Source organism: Chiloscyllium punctatum, chromosome 39, assembly GCF_047496795.1.
Source record: "Chiloscyllium punctatum isolate Juve2018m chromosome 39, sChiPun1.3, whole genome shotgun sequence".
NCBI lineage: Eukaryota > Metazoa > Chordata > Chondrichthyes > Orectolobiformes > Hemiscylliidae > Chiloscyllium > Chiloscyllium punctatum.
In genome coordinates this window covers 58,574,675-58,592,822 of record NC_092777.1, presented here as the reverse complement: position 1 = coordinate 58,592,822, position 18,148 = coordinate 58,574,675, and the positions used below count along the sequence as shown (strand labels likewise).

Below are 18,148 nucleotides of genomic sequence, written 5' to 3'. Positions count from 1 at the left end.
ACTCTCTGACTTCGACCGGTTAGCCAGTTCTCTATCCAACCGGCCAAACATCCCACTATCCCATGCCTCCTGACTTTCCACATAAGCCTACCATGGGGAACCTTATCAAATGCCTTACTAAAATCCATGTACACTACAACCACTGCTCTACCCTCATCCACGTGCTTGGTCACCACCTCAAAGAATTCAATAAGACTTGTAAGGCAAGACCTACCCCTCACAAGTCCGTGCTGGCTGTCTCTAATCAAGCAGTGTCTTTCCAGATACTCCTAAATCCTATCCCTCAGTACCCTTTCCATTACTTTGCCTACCACTGAAGTAAGACTAACTGGCCTGTAATTCCCAGGGTTATCCCTGTTCCCTTTTTTGAACAGGGGCACAACATTCGCCACTCTCCAGTCCCCGGTACCATCTCCATTGACAGTGAAGACAAAAAGATCATTGCCAACAGCTCTGCAATTTTCTCTCTTGCTTCCCACATAATCCTAGGATATATCCCGTCAGGCCCGGGGGACTTGTCTATCCTCAAGTTGTTCAAAATGTCCAACACATCTTCCTTCCTAACAGATATCTCCTCTAGCTTACCAATCTGTTTCATACTGTCCTCTTCAACAATACGGTCCCTCTCACTTGTAAATACTGAAGAAAAGTACACATTCAAGACCTCTACTATCTCTTCCGACTCGATACACAGTCTCCCACTACTGTCCTTGATCGGACCTACCCTCGTTCTCGTCATTCTCATGTTTCTCACATACGCACAAAAGGCCTTGATCCTACCTGCCAAAAATTTTTCATGCCCTCTCTTAGCTCTCCTAATCCCTTTCTTCAGCTCTGTCCTGGCTATCCTGTATCCCTCCAACGCTCTGTCTGAACCTTGTTTCCTCAACCTTATGTAAGCCACCTCCTTCCTCCTTACAAGACATTCAACCTCCCTTGTCAACCAAGGTTCTCTCACATGACCATCTCTTTCCTGCCTGACAGGTACATTCATATCAAGGATACGTTGATATGCTCCCAATTTATGCTCCTCAGATCCTGTCTTGCAGCATCGTATTTACCCTTCCCCCAATTGTAAAACCTGCCCTGTTGCACGCACCTATCTCTCTCCATAACCAAGGTGAAAGTCACAGAATTGTGGTTGCCATCACCAAAATGCTCACCCACTAACAAGCCCATCACTTGTCCCGGTTCATTACCAAGTACCAAATTCAATATGGCCTCCTCTCTGGTCGGACAGTCGACATACTGAGTTAGAAAAGCTTCCTGAACACACTGCACAAACACCACCCCGTCCAATCGACTTGATCTAAAGAGCTTCCAATCAATATTTGGGAAGTTGAAATCGCCCATGACAACTACCCTGTGGCTTCTGCGCCTTTCCAAAATCTGTTTCTCCACATCTCTGCTGCTATTGGGGGGCCTATAGTAAACACACAACAAGGTGACTGTTCCTTTCCTATTTCTGACTTCAGCCCATACTACCTCCAAAGGCAGATCCCCCTCGAACTGCCTTTCTGCAGCCGTTATACTATTTCTAATTAGCAACGCCACCCCCCTCCTTTTTTACCACCCCCCCCAATCTTACTGAAACATCTGTAACCAGGAACTTCCAACAACCATTCCTGTCCCTCTTCTATCCACGTTTCCGTGATGGCCACAACATCGTAGTCCCAAATACCGATCCACGCCTTAAGTTCACCCACCTTATTTTTGATGCTCCTTGCGTTGAAGTATACACACTTGAGCCCATCTCTGTGTCCACAAGTATTCCCTGTCAGTGCTACCTTCTCCCTACATTCTTGGACATCCTGAAAAACAGCTAACCTACTTGCTGGACTACAAGTCCGGATCCCATCCCTCTGCCAAATTAGTTTTTAAACCCCCCCCCCGCAAAGAGTGCTAGCAAACCTAGCTCCCAGGATATTGGTGCCCTTCTGGTTCAGGTGCAACTCGTCCTGCTTGTACAATTGGTTAGCATTTTGGGTAGGTTTTGTTTTGTCAAAAATAAAAGCAGAAGCAGCTAATCTAAGAGGTAAAGGATTTTAAGCCATTATCCTGTCTTCACTTTAGATGTTCACCTTTGCTATTTTACCATTTAGTTACTTTTTTTTAGGTATGTGAGGGGCTATTCCGCAGTATTTTAGAGAAGAGAATCACAGTGTGGCCTGGCTATCTGGAAACCATGCACACATCATTGGAGCAACTAATCATGAAGTAAGAAACACTGTTTCTCATTATAATTGAATAACTTTGATAAGAATTCTTTAACTTAAATAGTTTCTTTTTGTATTTGTTCATAAAAAGTGGGAGGTATAGGTAAGGCTAATATTTGTTGCCCGCCCTAATAACCTTTCGAGAAGGTGATAGTGACCTGCACTCTTGAACAGCTGTAGTCCATCCTGTGTAAATACATCTACAGTGCTGTCAGAAAGTAAAGGGTGGTTCCAAATTTTTAACCCAGTGACTGAAGGAATATCAATACATTTCAAAGTCATAATGTAATGTGACTTGAAGGGGAGCTTGCAGCAGTATTACTGAATAGTCCCCAGTAGCTTCTGCTTAAAGCTAAACCTAAAGACTTGTTTAAAAAAAAGCTGGAAAGCCTGGTCTGTGAGAGCTGGCCACACCCAGCCGGCTTCCATTGTTCTAACTTTTTTAAAAAAACCCAAGACCTTACAAGCTGTTTACCCAGGTGGTGTTCAGTATTCAGCGTACCACCTCTGTCTTATAACTCCACTTCAAAAAAAAGGACAAAATAGCTTCTTGAAAGCCACAGCATTGTATCTCATTGTACTATCAACAAACCTTCATTTCTTTTCATTATGTCAAAGCAGCTGAACATCTTTTAACCTAAGACTCTAAACAAAGAAACTCTTGCAGTACATCCTCAAATTGCAATGATTGGCTTCTAACAGACTCAACCACTTTTTTTTAAACCATATAGGACTCTTTCAATGGTGGAGTCCTTTCTGATTTCATTTGACTTGAATTTTGTTAAGGGCTTTTTTGTGCTATGCTGTAAATGTTGCCTTAGTATCAAAGGCAGTAATTTTTTTTCTGTAGAATTCAGCTGCTCTGCTCTGCTCATACTCAGATCAAGGTTGTAAAGAGGCCAGTAACTAAGTGGCCCTGGTGAAACCCAAACATTGATTATTGCTGTGTAAGTGCTGTTTGATAGTAATCAGCAAAAATCTTCATTCAAGTTGTGCAATTTTTCATGCTGTGTTATAGATGCCAGTGTTGTAACTGTACTGGAATAGAATAGCTAGTGGTGTGGCCAGTCTTGGAGAAGAAATCTTTACTACCACACCCACCTGTTGGCAGGGCCTTTGCTGTTTCAAATGTTTTAGCTGTTTATCATGTACATTGAATCAAATTGGCTGTAGTCTGGCATCTGTAACATTGGGGACGGAGAGAGAGCGGAGATGGATCATCAGCTCACCACTTCTGACAGAAGATATTTGCAGAAGTTTTAGCTTTGTCTTTTGCACTGATGCAGGAGGGATCTCATCATTGAGAAGGATGCTGGTAATGAGAATAGTTCAGCCTCGTTAACAGCATTCTTCTCAATGATCGGGACCCTCTCACATCAGTGCAAAAGACAAAGCTGAAGCTTCTGCAAACATCTTTGGTCAGAAGTGGTGAGCTGATGATCCATGTCCACTTCCTCTCTGTCCCCAATACTACAGATGCCAGACTGCAGCCAATTTGATTCAGTGTACATGATGGGCTTCCAACCATCCTTTTAAAATTTATTGTGCACATTTGTCTAAACCCTAAGCCTTCTATTTTCTGAAGAAAAGTTTGTGGAATCGGACCATTCTGTTCCCCCTTTCTGTTAGCTGTCAGTAAACCAAAGTAGCAGTATTGGGCTTCAGTAGTTCATCACAAACTAGTTTTTTTCCATTTGGTCCTCTGCTCAGTATAAAGATAAATGTTACAAATCAACAAAATTAGAAAGAAAGCTAATGGATTACTTCTACGCAATTTGGTCTTATGGAGGACCATATCTTGGAAAAATATTAGTTGCTCAGTGATGCAACTTCTTTATTAATGAACAAACTAACCAGTAAATTCAGAAAATAAGCCATCGTTCTGATTCTGCAGAAATAGCACAATATGTTTGGTCTCCTTGCATTTTTTTTAAGAACATATATCAAATTAATTCACCACTGTGGAAAGTTAAGTCTGGTGATTAATGGGACAATTATTTGTTAAGATTATTTAATTAGTTAAATGGGCCACAGCACACTGCAGCACCCAGAAACCGTGAAAAGCTGAGGGAAAACACCTATACAATGTATTGAGGAGTAACGCTTACCTAATAAGTATAATCCACCGATTCCTGCACAACAGACCCTAAACAGGAAGCCTCAAGCCACCCATCAAAGACATTTCAGAGAAGATTTATCGGGACGGTTAGTTAATCTTTAAATAACTTGCGTCATGGAATCAGTGGCCTCCAATTTTGCAACTGCAGCAAGAGTGGTGAGAGCAAGGGCAGATTGGCTGCCAGGAAGGTAAATTAATCCTTAAATAACTTACCTTGTTGGATCAGCTGCCTCCATTTTTGCAGCAGGAGCAGTGAGAGCAAGTACCGGGGACTACCGGGAAGGTAAACTAATCCTTTAATAACTTGCCTTGTGAACAGGCAGAGCAGATGCGGGACTGCCGAATAAGTGAGATGATATATTTGAGCAGTTGCTTTACCCAAAACACAACTGAGAAAGTGACTCCCACCCATCCTCCTCTCTAACCAAAAGGTTATGCACTGATTCGGTAAGGTTACTAGTCTTTTTGTCAATAGTGTCTTTGTGAATTCAGAACAGAATAAATAGATATTAGGGTAGTTGCATGCTCCTCCTGTTGGATGTGGGAAGTAAGAGTCAGCAATAGTGTCCCCACTGACTTCATCTGTAGGAAGTGCACCCAACTCGAGCTCCTCTGAAAACACATTAGGGAGCTGGATGAACTTTGGATCATTCGGGAGATGGGGCGCGGGGGTAATAGACAGGAGTTACAGGGAGGTAGTCTCACCTCAGGTACAGGAAAAAGGTAGGTGGGTTACAGTCAGGAATCCTCTGGCCGTTCCCCTCAATAATATGTATACCATTTTGGATACTGTTGGGGGGACAACATAGTGGCCAGGTCTCTGGCACTAAGCCTGGCTCTGTGGCTCAGAAGGGAAGTGGGGTAGAATAGAAGAGCACTAGTGGTAGGCAATTCAAATTAGTTAGAGGAACTGGCAGGAGATTCTGTGGTCGTGAATGGGACTCCTAGAAGGTATGTTGTCTCCCAGGTGCCAGGGTCCGGGATGTCTCTGATCAAGTCTGAAGGAGAAGGGTGAGCACCAGAAGTCGTAGTGCACATTGGCACCAATGATATAGCTAGGAAAAGGGATGAGGATCTAAAAGGCTATTTCAGGGAGTTCGGTTGGGAGCTAAAAAGCAGAACAAGCAGAGTAGTACTCTTAGGATTACCACTGGTGCCACGTGCTATAGTGAGGCAAGGAACAGGGAATGAGTGCAGCTTAACACGTGGCTACAGGGCTGGTGTAGCAGGGAGGGCTTCAGATATGTAGATCATTGGGGTGCCTTCTGGGGAACATGGGACCTGTACATGAAGGAAGGGTTGCACATAAACTGGAGGGGCACTAATGTCCTGGGCGGGAGATTTGCTAGTGCACTTTAGGAGGGTTTAAACTAGTTTGGCAGGGGGATGGGAGCCAGAGCTACAGATCAGAGGAGAAGTTAGTTGTTGAATGGGCAGAAATAGAATGCAGAGTGTCTGTCAGCAAGGATACACAGTTGATATGGCAAAGGGATGGGTTAAAGTGTGTCTATTTCAATGCAAGGAGTGTCAGAAATAAGAGTGATGAACTTAGAGCATGGAACAGTATTTGGAACTATAATGTTGTGGCCATAACAGAGATATGGATTTCACAGGGGCAGGAATGGTTGTTGGATGTTCCAGGGTTTAGATCTTTTAAAAAGAACAGGGAAGGGGCTAAAAGAAGAGGGGGAATAGCATTGTTAATTAGAGATTGCATCAAGGCTGCAGAAAAGGAGGTCGTTGAGTGTTTGTTTACTGACTCAGTATGGGTAGAAGTCGCTAACAGGAAAGGAGCAGTCACTTTATTGGGTGTTTTCTATAGACTCCCCCAATAGCAGCAGAGAGATGGAAGGACAGATTGGACAGCAGATCTTGGAAAGGTGCAGGTGTAACAGAGTTGTGGTTATGGGTGACTTCAACTTCCTCTATATTGATTGGAACCTCCTTAGTGCAGATGATCTGAATGGAGCCGTTTTTGTCAGGTGTGTCCAGGAAGGATTCCTGACTCAATATGTAGATGGGGGGAGGCCATATTGGCCGTGGTGCTAGGCAACGAGTCAGGCCAGATGTCAGATCTCTCAGTTGGAGAGCATTTCGGTGACAGTGACCACAACTGCCTCACCTTTACCATAGCCATGGAGAGAGTTAGGAACAGACAGTTTGGGAAGGTATTTAATTGGGGGGGGGGGGAAATTATACTGCTATTAGACAGGAGCTGTAGTGTATAAATTGGGAACAATTGTTCTATGGGAAATGCACAACAAAATGTGGAGGCTGTTTAAGGAGCACTTGTTACGAGTGTTGGATAAGTTTGTCCCACTGAGACAGGTAAGGAACGGTAAGGTGAAGGAGCCTAGGATGACATGAGCAGAGGAGCTTCCCATCAAAAGGAAGAAGGAAGCTTACTTAAGGTTGTGGAAGCAAGGATCTGGCAGAGCTTTAGAGGATTACAAGGTAGCTAGGAAAGAATTCAGAAATGGACTGAGGAGAGCTAGGAGGGGGCAGGAAGAAACCTTGGCGGGAGGGATTAGAGAAAATGGGTGCGCTGATAATTCTGGGAAGCATCAAAATGGGTCCTCAGGGCCAGACCAGATATATCCAAGCTTACTATGGGATGCGAGGAATGAGATTGCTGCGCCTCTGGCAATGGTCTTTGCATCCTCATTCTCTACGGGAGTAGTACTGACTGATTGGAGGGAGGCGAATGTTGTTAATCTGTTCAAGAAAGGGAATAGGAAAATCCCTGCAAATTACAGACCAGTCAGTCTTACATCAGTGGTAAGCAAGTTACTGGAAAGGATTCTGAGAAATAAGATTTATAACTATTTGGAAAAACATAGTTTGATTAAAGATAGTCAGCAGAGCTTTGTGAGGGGCCGGTCATGCCTCACAAGCCTTATTGAGTTCTTTGAGGATACGACGAGACGATTTGACAAAGGTTGAGTGGTGGATGTGGTGTATATGGATTTCAGTAAGGCATTTGAGAAGATTCTCCATGGTAGGCTCATTCAGAAAGTTAGGAGGTATGGGTTACAAGGATATTTGGCTGTCTGGATACAGAATTGGCTGGCCAAAAGAAGACAGCGAGTGGTAGTGTTTAAGTACAGATTTGAGATGGCCCGTGGAATCCCTTGTGGACTCAGACCTGTAAGCCTCTTGGTTTGTTCCGGACATCGTACTCTTTGGTAATCTGGAATAAAAATCTCTTATAGACAGTTTAGTTTAATTTTATCTTCCCCTTTGTTTATCAATAGCATCACTGTTACACCATAACACCGATACTCATAAGCAATGGCAAACTTTGACCATAAAATGGCTTCTTGACAGATTGTGTCAGAATCTCTTCAAAGTTAAATTTAAAATAATTTTTTAAGTTAGGAGTAGACTCCTGATTATTATCTTAAAAACATAATCATTCTGAACCTGAGGCTAAAAAGTTACCGTAGGGTTGTATTTTAAATGATTCATTAGACTCGAATTAAACATGCTTTCTTTTCAGGGTTGTAATTCAAATAAGACATAAGATATGACTAGTTAGAATTGACAGTGGGGCTCGCCCGCGCCCCCTCGCGGTCTCGCCCGCCCGCGCCCCCTCGCGGTCTCGCCCGCCCGCGCCCCCTCGCGGTCTCGCCCGCCCGCGCCCCCTCGCGGTCTCGCCCGCCCGCGCCCCCTCGCGGTCTCGCCCGCCCGCGCCCCCTCGCGGTCTCGCCCGCCCGCGCCCCCTCGCGGTCTCGCCCGCCCGCGCCCCCTCGCGGTCTCGCCCGCCCGCGCCCCCTCGCGGTCTCGCCCGCCCGCGTTTAGGGGAGATGTCAGAGGTAGGTTCTTTAGACAGAGAGTGGTGGATGCGTGGAATGCACTGCCGGTGGTGGTGGTAGAGTCAGAGACATTAGGGACATTTAAACGGTGCTGGACAAGCACGTGGACGGCAGTAAATTCAAGGGTGTGTAGGTTAGGTTGAAGTTAGATTAAAATAAATGCTCAACACAACTTTGTGAGTTGAAGGGCATGTACTCTGCTGTACTATGCTATGTTTTATGTACTCTGGCCCTTAGCCATCATGGTGGCCCACAAACCTACCACCACACTGAAACAGCTCCTGATGAATTTTAAAGACCCCGTAGCAACAACCAGCAGAACGAACGTCATATACAAAATACCCTGCAAGGACTGCAACAACCATTCCATTGGAAACTAGCCACCAGGATACATGAGCACCAACTAGCCACCAAAAGGCAACTATCACTGGTATCCATACACACAGACAAAGAGAGACACCAGTTCGACTGGGACAATACATCCATCCTGGGACAGGCCAAACAAAGACATGCACAGGAATTCCCAGAGGCCTGGTATTCAAACCAGAACTCCATTCACAAACATCTAGATTTGGACCTCATTTACCAACCTTTCAGAAACCGAACCAGAAATGATATCACTTGCCACAACAAAGCAAGACCGATAAATAACAAGCGGGACAGAATACCAATGCTTCACCAGATGTTCAATGATGATGTTACCTAGCATGGTGATGAAATGTCTGAAAACAAACCCACCAGCTCAGCAAGCAAACTTACAACATTAAGCTGTAGAAACTGCTTGGGTAATTCCCTATTTTCCATAGGGAAACTCCTGACACACAAACAGTCTTTCCAGGTGAAGCAGCATTTCACCTGTACCACCTCCAATCTTGTGTATTGTATTTGTTGTACCCTAATGGCTATGGACCAGGCCAGACCCACTCAAGACACTTCAAGAGTGGCCCAGACCCTAACTGTGCTAGTTGTTTTAGGTAGGTGTGATGCGGATATTCCACGAGTGATGCAGCTGGTCAAACCACTTAGTTTTAATCTTGGAAATAAATTCTGTTTTGTTTATCGAATGAAACAAACAAAAGAGAACAGAATACTGAATAACTTCATCTGTCTGAAAACCCAACGGATTATAACAATTTAATTATGCTGTTCCCAATACTTGTTGAAAATGCCCATAAACACCCCTTGGCACAAAAGGTAAAATCAAACTCATGTTCTTACAGGAGAGAAGTCAAAGAGAGAGAGGAAGGTCAGCTTGGGCCTGCTTCTTTGGGTCCAGCAGCTTTTTCAACTGCCTGACTGCCTTCACTGAATAGCCAGATCAAACCAGAGTAAAGCTGAGCTGGGAGAACTGGCCACTCCCCTTTCATTGTACAAGTGTTTTTTTTTAAACCTGAAAGCCTTTTGCCTGAGGCAGCATCTGTTAGCTACAATCAAACTGGCCCTAAAACCTATCGTGGCCTGTGTTTCAGAAATTGCACCAAACATGCTTCCACCATATTTTTCAGATTCAAGACAGGACTGTGTAAATAAACTCCAATGTCTTCCTTAAAACTAGCTCTACAAGAATTCAGGCAAAACTCCTGTAAAATCACCTATGATTGGAATGAGGACTGCATCCAGATGGCTGATAGGTATCACCCTTGCGGTCCTATTGTCTTAATTTAGCAATTGCCAGTGTTCCAGGGGAGGACAAAGAAAATGCTTTATAAGTACTGTAAAGCCCTCTTGAAGCACTATTTTGTTAACTGAGTGGCGTTTAAGCCAGATGTCAAAATCGTTGATAGTTTATCCATCAAGCTGTATCATGCTTTGAGTCCAGATACCTTAACGATGAGAGAGCATGGTGACAGAGAAGGAAAATAAATCTGCACTCTGATTTCCATTAACTCATAGGATGTCCATCCCATATGGCTTAAGATCTGCTATTTGAGTAGACATAATCCTCAAATCCTCAGCTGATGACAAGTTATTAATACAGTGCCAGTTGTGCTTTTGCAGGCCAGAAACTGAACACTTTAAATGGTGATATCTCATTCCTTCAAGAGGTAAAATATAACCTCCTTATTCAAAAAGGGGAGAGAAAGAGACGGAAAACTATAGATGAACACTTCTCAGAGGGAAGTTGCTTGAAGCTATTGTTAAAGATGTCAGTAGTAGGCACCAAGTTCAAGGTATTCAGTGGGAATGAACAAGGATTTTAAAAAAGAAAATTATACTTAACCAATTTATTGGACTTGTTTGAAGAAGTACTATGCTGTAGGTAAAGGAGACAAAAAAAACTGCAGATGCTGGAATCCAAGGTAGACAAGCAGGTGGCTGGAAGAATGCAGCATGCCAAGCAACATCAGGAGGTGGACAAGTCAACGGTTCAGGTGTAATCCTTCTTCAGGACTGGGCTTTAGAGTGAAGGACAGCCAATTGAATTTCCAGAAAGCATTTGATAAGGTGCCCCATTAAAGGGAGGAAGATAAGAGCTCGTAGTGAAAGGAGTAACATCTGTAGGGATAGAGGGTTGACAAGCTTACAGGGATCAGATTAGGCAATTTCCTGGTTGGCATGATGTGTTGTGCCATAAAGATCAATGCTGGTACTTTGACTTTATACAATTTATATTGTAGTGAAGGACCCAAAAGTGTGGTGGTTAAATTTGCTGATATCACAAAGTTAGTTAGAAAAGTGAAGTGTGAACAGGACTGAGACTGCAAAGGAATATTAAAATGAGTGGACAAAGATCCAGTAAATTGAGAGTAAGTAGGAAAATGTGAAATTGTCCATTTTGGCAGGGTGAAAAAAAAAGAAGTTCATTTAACTAGTGAGAGGATGCAGAACCTGAAATGTGGAGAGATCTAGATGTCATTGTCCATAAATTGCAAAAGATTAGTATTCAGCTAGATAATTAGGAAAGTTAATAAATGTTATCATTTATTGGAAGGAGGGTTGAATACCAAATTAGTGAGATTATCCTTCAGCATTGGTAATACCATATCTGGAGTACTGTAGGGGTGCCCAACCTAATGCCAGTGAGACCATTTCATACGATCCAACAGAGGGAAGGAGATGAGATCCACACAACAAGAGTTGGCAATGAAATCAGTTGACGGAAGGGAACTGCAAGTCTAGCCATGAGGGGGAATAGACTATCAGATTGCCCTCAGTAATTTTTATTCCCATAAACTTGATTGATTAGTAAGCTTTTCATTGGTCAGCTTTACAACATTTCCTTTTGGTCATCCATTCAGGCAACTCTAGTTGTTTACTTGGGGCTTCCAGGGTTGCATTCAGTTTGAACCTAGTACTTTCGTGCCCACAGCCAAATAGGAATTCTTGCTCAGAAGAATTAGTTTTAAAAAGAGAAATCATCATTTATCAAACTGTATTTAAGCTTCTCCAAAAAATAAAACTTTGTAACCTTCATTTCAGTGCAAAATGTTTGCCACCCTCCCTCCCAGAGAGAAAAGAATTGAAATATAGAACATAGAACATAGAACAATACAGCACAGAACAGGCCCTTCGGCCCACGATGTTGTGCCGAACTTCTATCCTAGATTAAGCACCCATCCATGTACCTATCCAAATGCCGCTTAAAGGTCGCCAATGAATCTGACTCTACCACTCCCACGGGCAGCGCATTCCATGCCCCCACCACTCTCTGGGTGAAGAACCCACCCCTGACATCTCCCCTATACCTTCCACCCTTCACCTTAAATTTATGTCCCCTTGTAACACTCTGTTGTACCCGGGGAAAAAGTTTCTGACTGTCTACTCTATCTATTCCTCTGATCATCTTATAAACCTCTATCAAGTCACCCCTCATCCTTCGCCGTTCCAACGAGAAAAGGCCGAGAACTCTCAACCTATCCTCGTACGACCTACTCTCCATTCCAGGCAACATCCTGGTAAATCTTCTCTGCACCCTCTCCAAAGCTTCCACATCTTTCCTAAAGTGAGGCGACCAGAACTGCACACAGTACTCCAAATGTGGCCTAACCAAAGTCCTGTACAGCTGCAACATCACCTCACGACTCTTGAATTCAATCCCTCTGCTAATGAACGATAATACTCCATAGGCCTTCTTACAAACTCTATCCACCTGAGTGGCAACCTTCAAAGATCTATGTACATAGACCCCAAGATCCCTCTGTTCCTCCACCTGACCAAGAACCCTACCATTAACCCTGTATTCCGCATTCTTATTTGTTCTTCCAAAATGGACAACTTCACACTTGGCAGGGTTGAACTCCATCTGCCACTCCTCAGCCCAGCTCTGCATCATATCTAAGTCCCTCTGCAGCCGACAACAGCCCTCCTCACTGTCCACAACTCCACCTATCTTTGTATCATCTGCAAATTTACTGACCCACCCTTCGACTCCCTCATCTAAGTCATTAATAAAAATTACAAACAGCAGAGGACCCAGAACTGATCCCTGCGGAACTCCACTTGTAACTGGACTCCATGCTGAATATTTACCATCTACTACCACTCTCTGACTTCGACCGGTTAGCCAGTTTTCTATCCAATTGGCCAAATTTCCCTCTATCCCATGCCTCCTGACTTTCCGCATAAGCCTACCATGGGGAACCTTATCAAATGCCTTACTAAAATCCATGTACACTACATCCACTGCTCTACCCTCATCCACATGCTTGGTCACCTCCTCGAAGAATTCAATAAGACTTGTAAGGCAAGACCTACCCTTCACAAATCCGTGCTGGCTGTCCCTAATCAAGCAGTGCCGTTCCAGATACTCGTAAATCCTATCCCTCAGTACCCTTTCCATTACTTTGCCTACCACAGAAGTAAGACTAACTGGCCTGTAATTCCCGGGGTTATCCCTATTCCCTTTTTTGAACAGGGGCACAACATTCGCTACTCTCCAGTCCCCTGGTACCACCCCCGTTGCCAGGGTGGTCCCTCATGTGAAAAGTTTGGACCATCTTAGTGTGCAGTATCCTTCCTTTAAATATGGAGACGAGTATACTGGAAGTAGTTCAGTGAAGGCTTACTCGATGAATACCTGAAATGGGTGGGTTGACTTATGCAGAAAGGTTCGACAGGCAATATATCTGCTGTAGTTTGGAAGAGCGAGAATTGATAGAAATATAGAGTATGACAGCAGTAACATAGAAAGGATATTTTTTGAGAGAATTTGGAATTAAGAGTCACCATTCAAAAATAAAGGATTGCCAATTTAAGGCAGAAATTAGGATTTTTTTCTCTCATGAAGTTGAAGTCTTTGGAACTCACTTCTTCGGAATGTAGTGTAATCAGAATCTTGGAATCATTAAGACAGAAGTAGATGGATTCCTGATGAAACTTTATCTTGGACAAGTGGGAATGTGGAGTAATATGATCAGCAATGATTTTATTAAATGGCGGATTGGGCACAAGCCCACCCTACTGCTAGTTCCATGCAAGATTGTAAAAATGCCTTTCTTTTCCATTCTGTATTTATTTCACGGTCTTATAATTCAAATTTTTTTAAACCTCATTTGATTATTTCACACATTCTAACTTGCTATCTTCCTCAGTTATTCCATTTTTACTTTCCTTAATCCTCTTTGATCAAGAAGACTCATGTTTGGTCCCTAATAAATGCTTGTCTATAAAATTATTTTTTTTTTAAAATCAGACTTTTATTACTGCCATGGAAAGCCCAACAGCCGTGTTTTCCTTGCATTCTACATGCTCCAAAGATATTCGTAGGTAAAGCCATAGAGTTGCTCAGTTGTGAATAGTTGTGTTTTCACAATGCTCAAGCGTCAATCTAGTGCTGGAAGTCCCTTCACTTGTACTGGGGTATCAATTGTCCCACCTGTAGCATTGTTTTATCAGGTTGGTCAGCTCTGTAGCTCTAGAACTGGTCTGAAGTTACACACACTTAACACAGTTTACATTGACAATAACTTCAATTTATTACTACTATCAAAATTGTTTCAATAGTGGGGAAATATTCTTGGAATCTCTAAAACCAGAAGTAACAATGAAAATCTTTTAAGAGAATTGATGTTCCTATAAAATTAAGAGTTCTTTAAGCTTATTTATGCTTTCCCTTAGATTGTCCATCTCTTCAATTTAGTGTATAAAATATATTTTAAAAATACATTTCATTGTAAGACTGTTCCTTTATGCAGAAATATATTTAAAAAGGCAAGCTATTCTCCATAAACTGGAAACAGCATTTTTTTGTGGAAGGTGACATGATATACCACTGTAACTAGCTGAATAGAATATTATCCTAGAATGTGATCACAATTAAATTTTGGCTGTCATTACTTTCTCTCAATCCTCAAAGGGTTGGAGGGTTGTTGTGTGATGGAATTATTGAATCATAACTTAGGGAAAATGTGTGTTTTGTGACCTGATTAAATTACCACATCAAACAAGTGAAAGTTACAAGTAATTCACAAATTATTTTACTGAGGGAAACTCCAAGTTCCAACTAAGATACAGTCCTTCCATTTCCTGGTAATGATTCACTATTTGCATTTTTCTATCTGAGTACTCACATTCTGTACAGTGTTACTTGATTTTCTGTTTTGCAGGTACGATGAAATGGGTGTAATATTCACAATTGTCATCAGTGACACCACACTGGAGAGTGGCTTAGTACAACTCAGGAACCGAGATACTGCTGTTAAAGAACTGGCTCACATTTCAGAAGTGAGAGATTTCCTCACAAAGTACATTCAAGAATCTTGAAAAATGGCTATACATTACCAGTAGTGTGTATACAGATAAAGGAATACGTGTACTCATAATTAACGACTTATAATAATGTTGATTTCTGAGTGTTGAGTAACTAAACTGAAGCTTTTGAATTTCAGTGATTAGATTGCAAATGACCTTTCAAGATAACTGACTGCGTTCCCACACTTGTAGCTGCTTTTTCTTACAGCAAACAATCTGAGTTATGCAATATTTATTGCTATTCAACCAATGCCAACTCCTGACAGGTCTCTCTTTATAATCTAGATGACTCCAGTTTTTTTTTCTTAGCCTTCCTGTGTGAATGATGTTTAAGTGTATGTCACACTCTTCATGGTATAGCATGTTGATATTTGAGTTCACATGGTGCAGTGCATCATTATTTAACTTAACATGAACATTTACTAGAATATTTAAGTCACAAACATAAACTGGTTGATGGATGATAAAACCCTGATGATAATGAATGTTAACACACTTATAATGTGCTGAATCTTGAATTAGAGTTATGTTATTAAAATTCCTCATCAAACCTACTGGTATTGTTGTTGCATTGTTTAGTCTTGTCTAGCTTTATCCAGCTATTCACAATATATGTTAATGATTTGGATGAGGGAACAAAATGTAACATCTCAAAGTTCACAGATGATACCTAGTTGGGTGGGAGGGTGAATTATGACAAGGATGCAGAGATCCTTCAGCATGATATGGACACATTGGGCAAATAAATGGCAAATCCAATAAAATTTGGATAAATGTGAGGTTATTCACTTTGGAAGCAAAAAACAAGAAGGCAGATTACTACCTGAATGACTGGCTGTAAACTGGAGGAGGGGAGTCAGCAACAGGACCTGGGTGTCCTTGTGCACCAGCTAGTAAAGAAGGCAAATGGTATGTTGGCCTTTGTTGCAAGAGGTGTCAAGTACAGGAGCAGGGATATGTTGTTCCAGCCTTAGTGAGGCCACACCTAGAATATTGTGTGCAGTTTTGGTCTCCTTTTCTCAGAAAGGTTGCTCTTGCTCTCATAGGAGTGCAGTGAAGGTTTACCAGGCTGATTATGGGGATGGCGGGACTGATGTATGAGGAGAGATTGTCTAAGTTAGGATTATTTTCACTAGAGTTCAGACAAATGAGGGGGGGGGGGGTTTCATAGTCACTTGTAAAATTCTCACAGGACTAGACAAGGTAGATGCAGGGAGGATGTTCCTGATGGTGGGTGCTTCCAGAACCAGGGGTCACAGTCTGACGATTCAGGGTGGACCATTTACGATGGAGATGAGGAGACATTTCTTCACCCAAAGAATGGTAAGCCTATGGGATTCATTACCACAGGAGGTAGTTGATGCCTAATGTATTCAAGAGGCAGCTAGATATAGCACTTGGGGCAAATGGAATCAAAGATTATGGACAAAAAAGCAAGATTAATCTATTGAGTTGGATGGTCAGCCATGGTTGCGATGAATGGCGAAGCAGGGTTGAATGGCCTCCACCTGCTCCTATCTTCTATGTTTTTATGTTTATCTATAGAAAATCAGATAAAAACTATTTTTCTTGGTGATGCTTTGGATACACAATTGGGGATCTACAAATATTGAACCTGTGACCTTTTTGTTTTCTTTAACAGGATATAGCCGCTGCTGGCAAGGCCAGTATTTGTTGCCCATTCTTAATTGCCCTTGAACTGGTTTGGTAAAACAGTTTTGCAATATCAAAACCACAGTGGCCCCATGGTTAGCACTGCTACCTCAGTACCAGGTGCCTGGGTTCAATTCCAGCCTCGGGAAACTGTATTGATTTTCTCCATGTGGTTGTTTGGTTTCCTCCCACAGTCCAAAAGGTGCAGGTTAGATGGATTGGCCATGGGAAATGCAGGATTACAGGGATTGGGTAGGGATGGTGGGAGGCTCTTTGGAGGAGCGATGTGGACCTAATGGACCAAATGGTCTGATAACACACTGTAGGGATTCTGTGATCACTGGACTGAAAATTCAGCGCCAAGGGCTGTCACAGCTGTAAATAAAAATCCAGAATTGAAAGCTGGTCTCTAATGGTGATTATGAAATAATCATTGTAATTAAAATAAAAAATTGTTTCACTAATGTTCTTTAGAGAAGGAAATCTGATCTCCTTACCTGATTTGACTTTCATGTCATTGCACAGCAGCATTCCCTTCACTATTCTCTGAAATGGCCTAGCAAGCGACTCAGTTCAAGGACAATTAGCAACTGATGGACTTTCCAGTGATATGCATCCAATGAAAGGATTAAAAATTTAAGAAATTAATAAAGAACCATCTTTGCTTTGTGCATATATCTGTACTGAGTGGATATAAGTTGCTATAATCCTTTTTCTTTTCGCTCTTGAATTCTGTCTCAAATTTTGATGAGTTTCTCAAACTCTTTATAGTGTTGAATGATGATATGTTCGTTTGGGGAGAGAGAGAAAAGGCAAACTTTTCAGTTGTTCCTGCATCCCTAATAGTATTTCTGCAGATCTGGGAGCTACTTATCTCCACACATTGGGTAATGGTAACAATGAGGACAATGCAAAAGATTGTAAACAAAAGTATGACTTCTGCTTAATAATTCAGCAATGATGATAAGCAATAATTGTGTGTATTATTATGCATTTGGGTTCTTCATTTGAATTCACTGTCAGTATTTTTTAATTTTGGAGGCAGAAAAATGTACTTTATAAATTCTATTAAGACGTAAAGCATTTCAGCTGATTTATTAATAACAATTAATGTAATCTTCTTTGTTTAACTTACACACTATTGGAAAAGCCCCTCCAATTGAAATTTGAGACAGTGCAGTAGGCTTACTCTCTGGCATGTTCTCCCCATACTTTCTATTTCTGAGCCACTGTCTATACTCCATCTTTGTTGTTGCGTAACAAAATTAACATCACTTAGAGTCATAGCTCTGTACAGCACAGAAACAGACCCTTCAGTCCAACTCGTCCTTGCTGACCAGATATCTTCAATTGGTCTAGTCCCATTTACCAGCAAATTACAAAGACATGGCTCAGGGATGGACAGGACTGGCAGCTTAATGTTTCAGAACACAAATGCTATAGGAAGAATAGAAAGGTGGGGGGTAGGGGAACGAGAGAGGAAGAGAAGTAGCGTTTTTGATAAAGGGATAACATTAGGGAGGATATTCCTGGGAATACACCCAGAGAACTTATTTGGGTGGAAATGAGAAATAAGAAAGGGATGAGCACCTTATTGGGATTATACTACAGACCCCCTAATGGTCAGCGGGAAATTGAGAAACAAATTTGTAAGG

General features: G+C 42.1%; 1 protein-coding gene across 6 annotated transcripts in view; it reads left to right on the top strand.

The window, feature by feature from the left end:
* The window catches only part of polg2 (polymerase (DNA directed), gamma 2, accessory subunit), a 59,493-nt gene extending 44,119 nt beyond the window's left edge, over positions 1-15,374 (top strand). For 4 of the 6 annotated variants that reach the window (XM_072558830.1, XM_072558834.1, XM_072558829.1 and 1 more), the window contains exons 9-10: positions 2,117-2,217; positions 14,696-15,373. In XM_072558830.1, the coding sequence (XP_072414931.1) occupies positions 2,117-2,217; positions 14,696-14,852 (258 nt within the window). In that variant the 3' untranslated portion in view covers positions 14,853-15,373. Of the gene's footprint in view, positions 1-2,116; positions 2,218-14,695 lie in introns of all 6 variants that reach the window. The other 2 variants (XM_072558832.1, XM_072558833.1) reach the window with 1 other exon arrangement.
* The last annotated feature ends 2,774 nt before the right edge of the window (positions 15,375-18,148 follow it).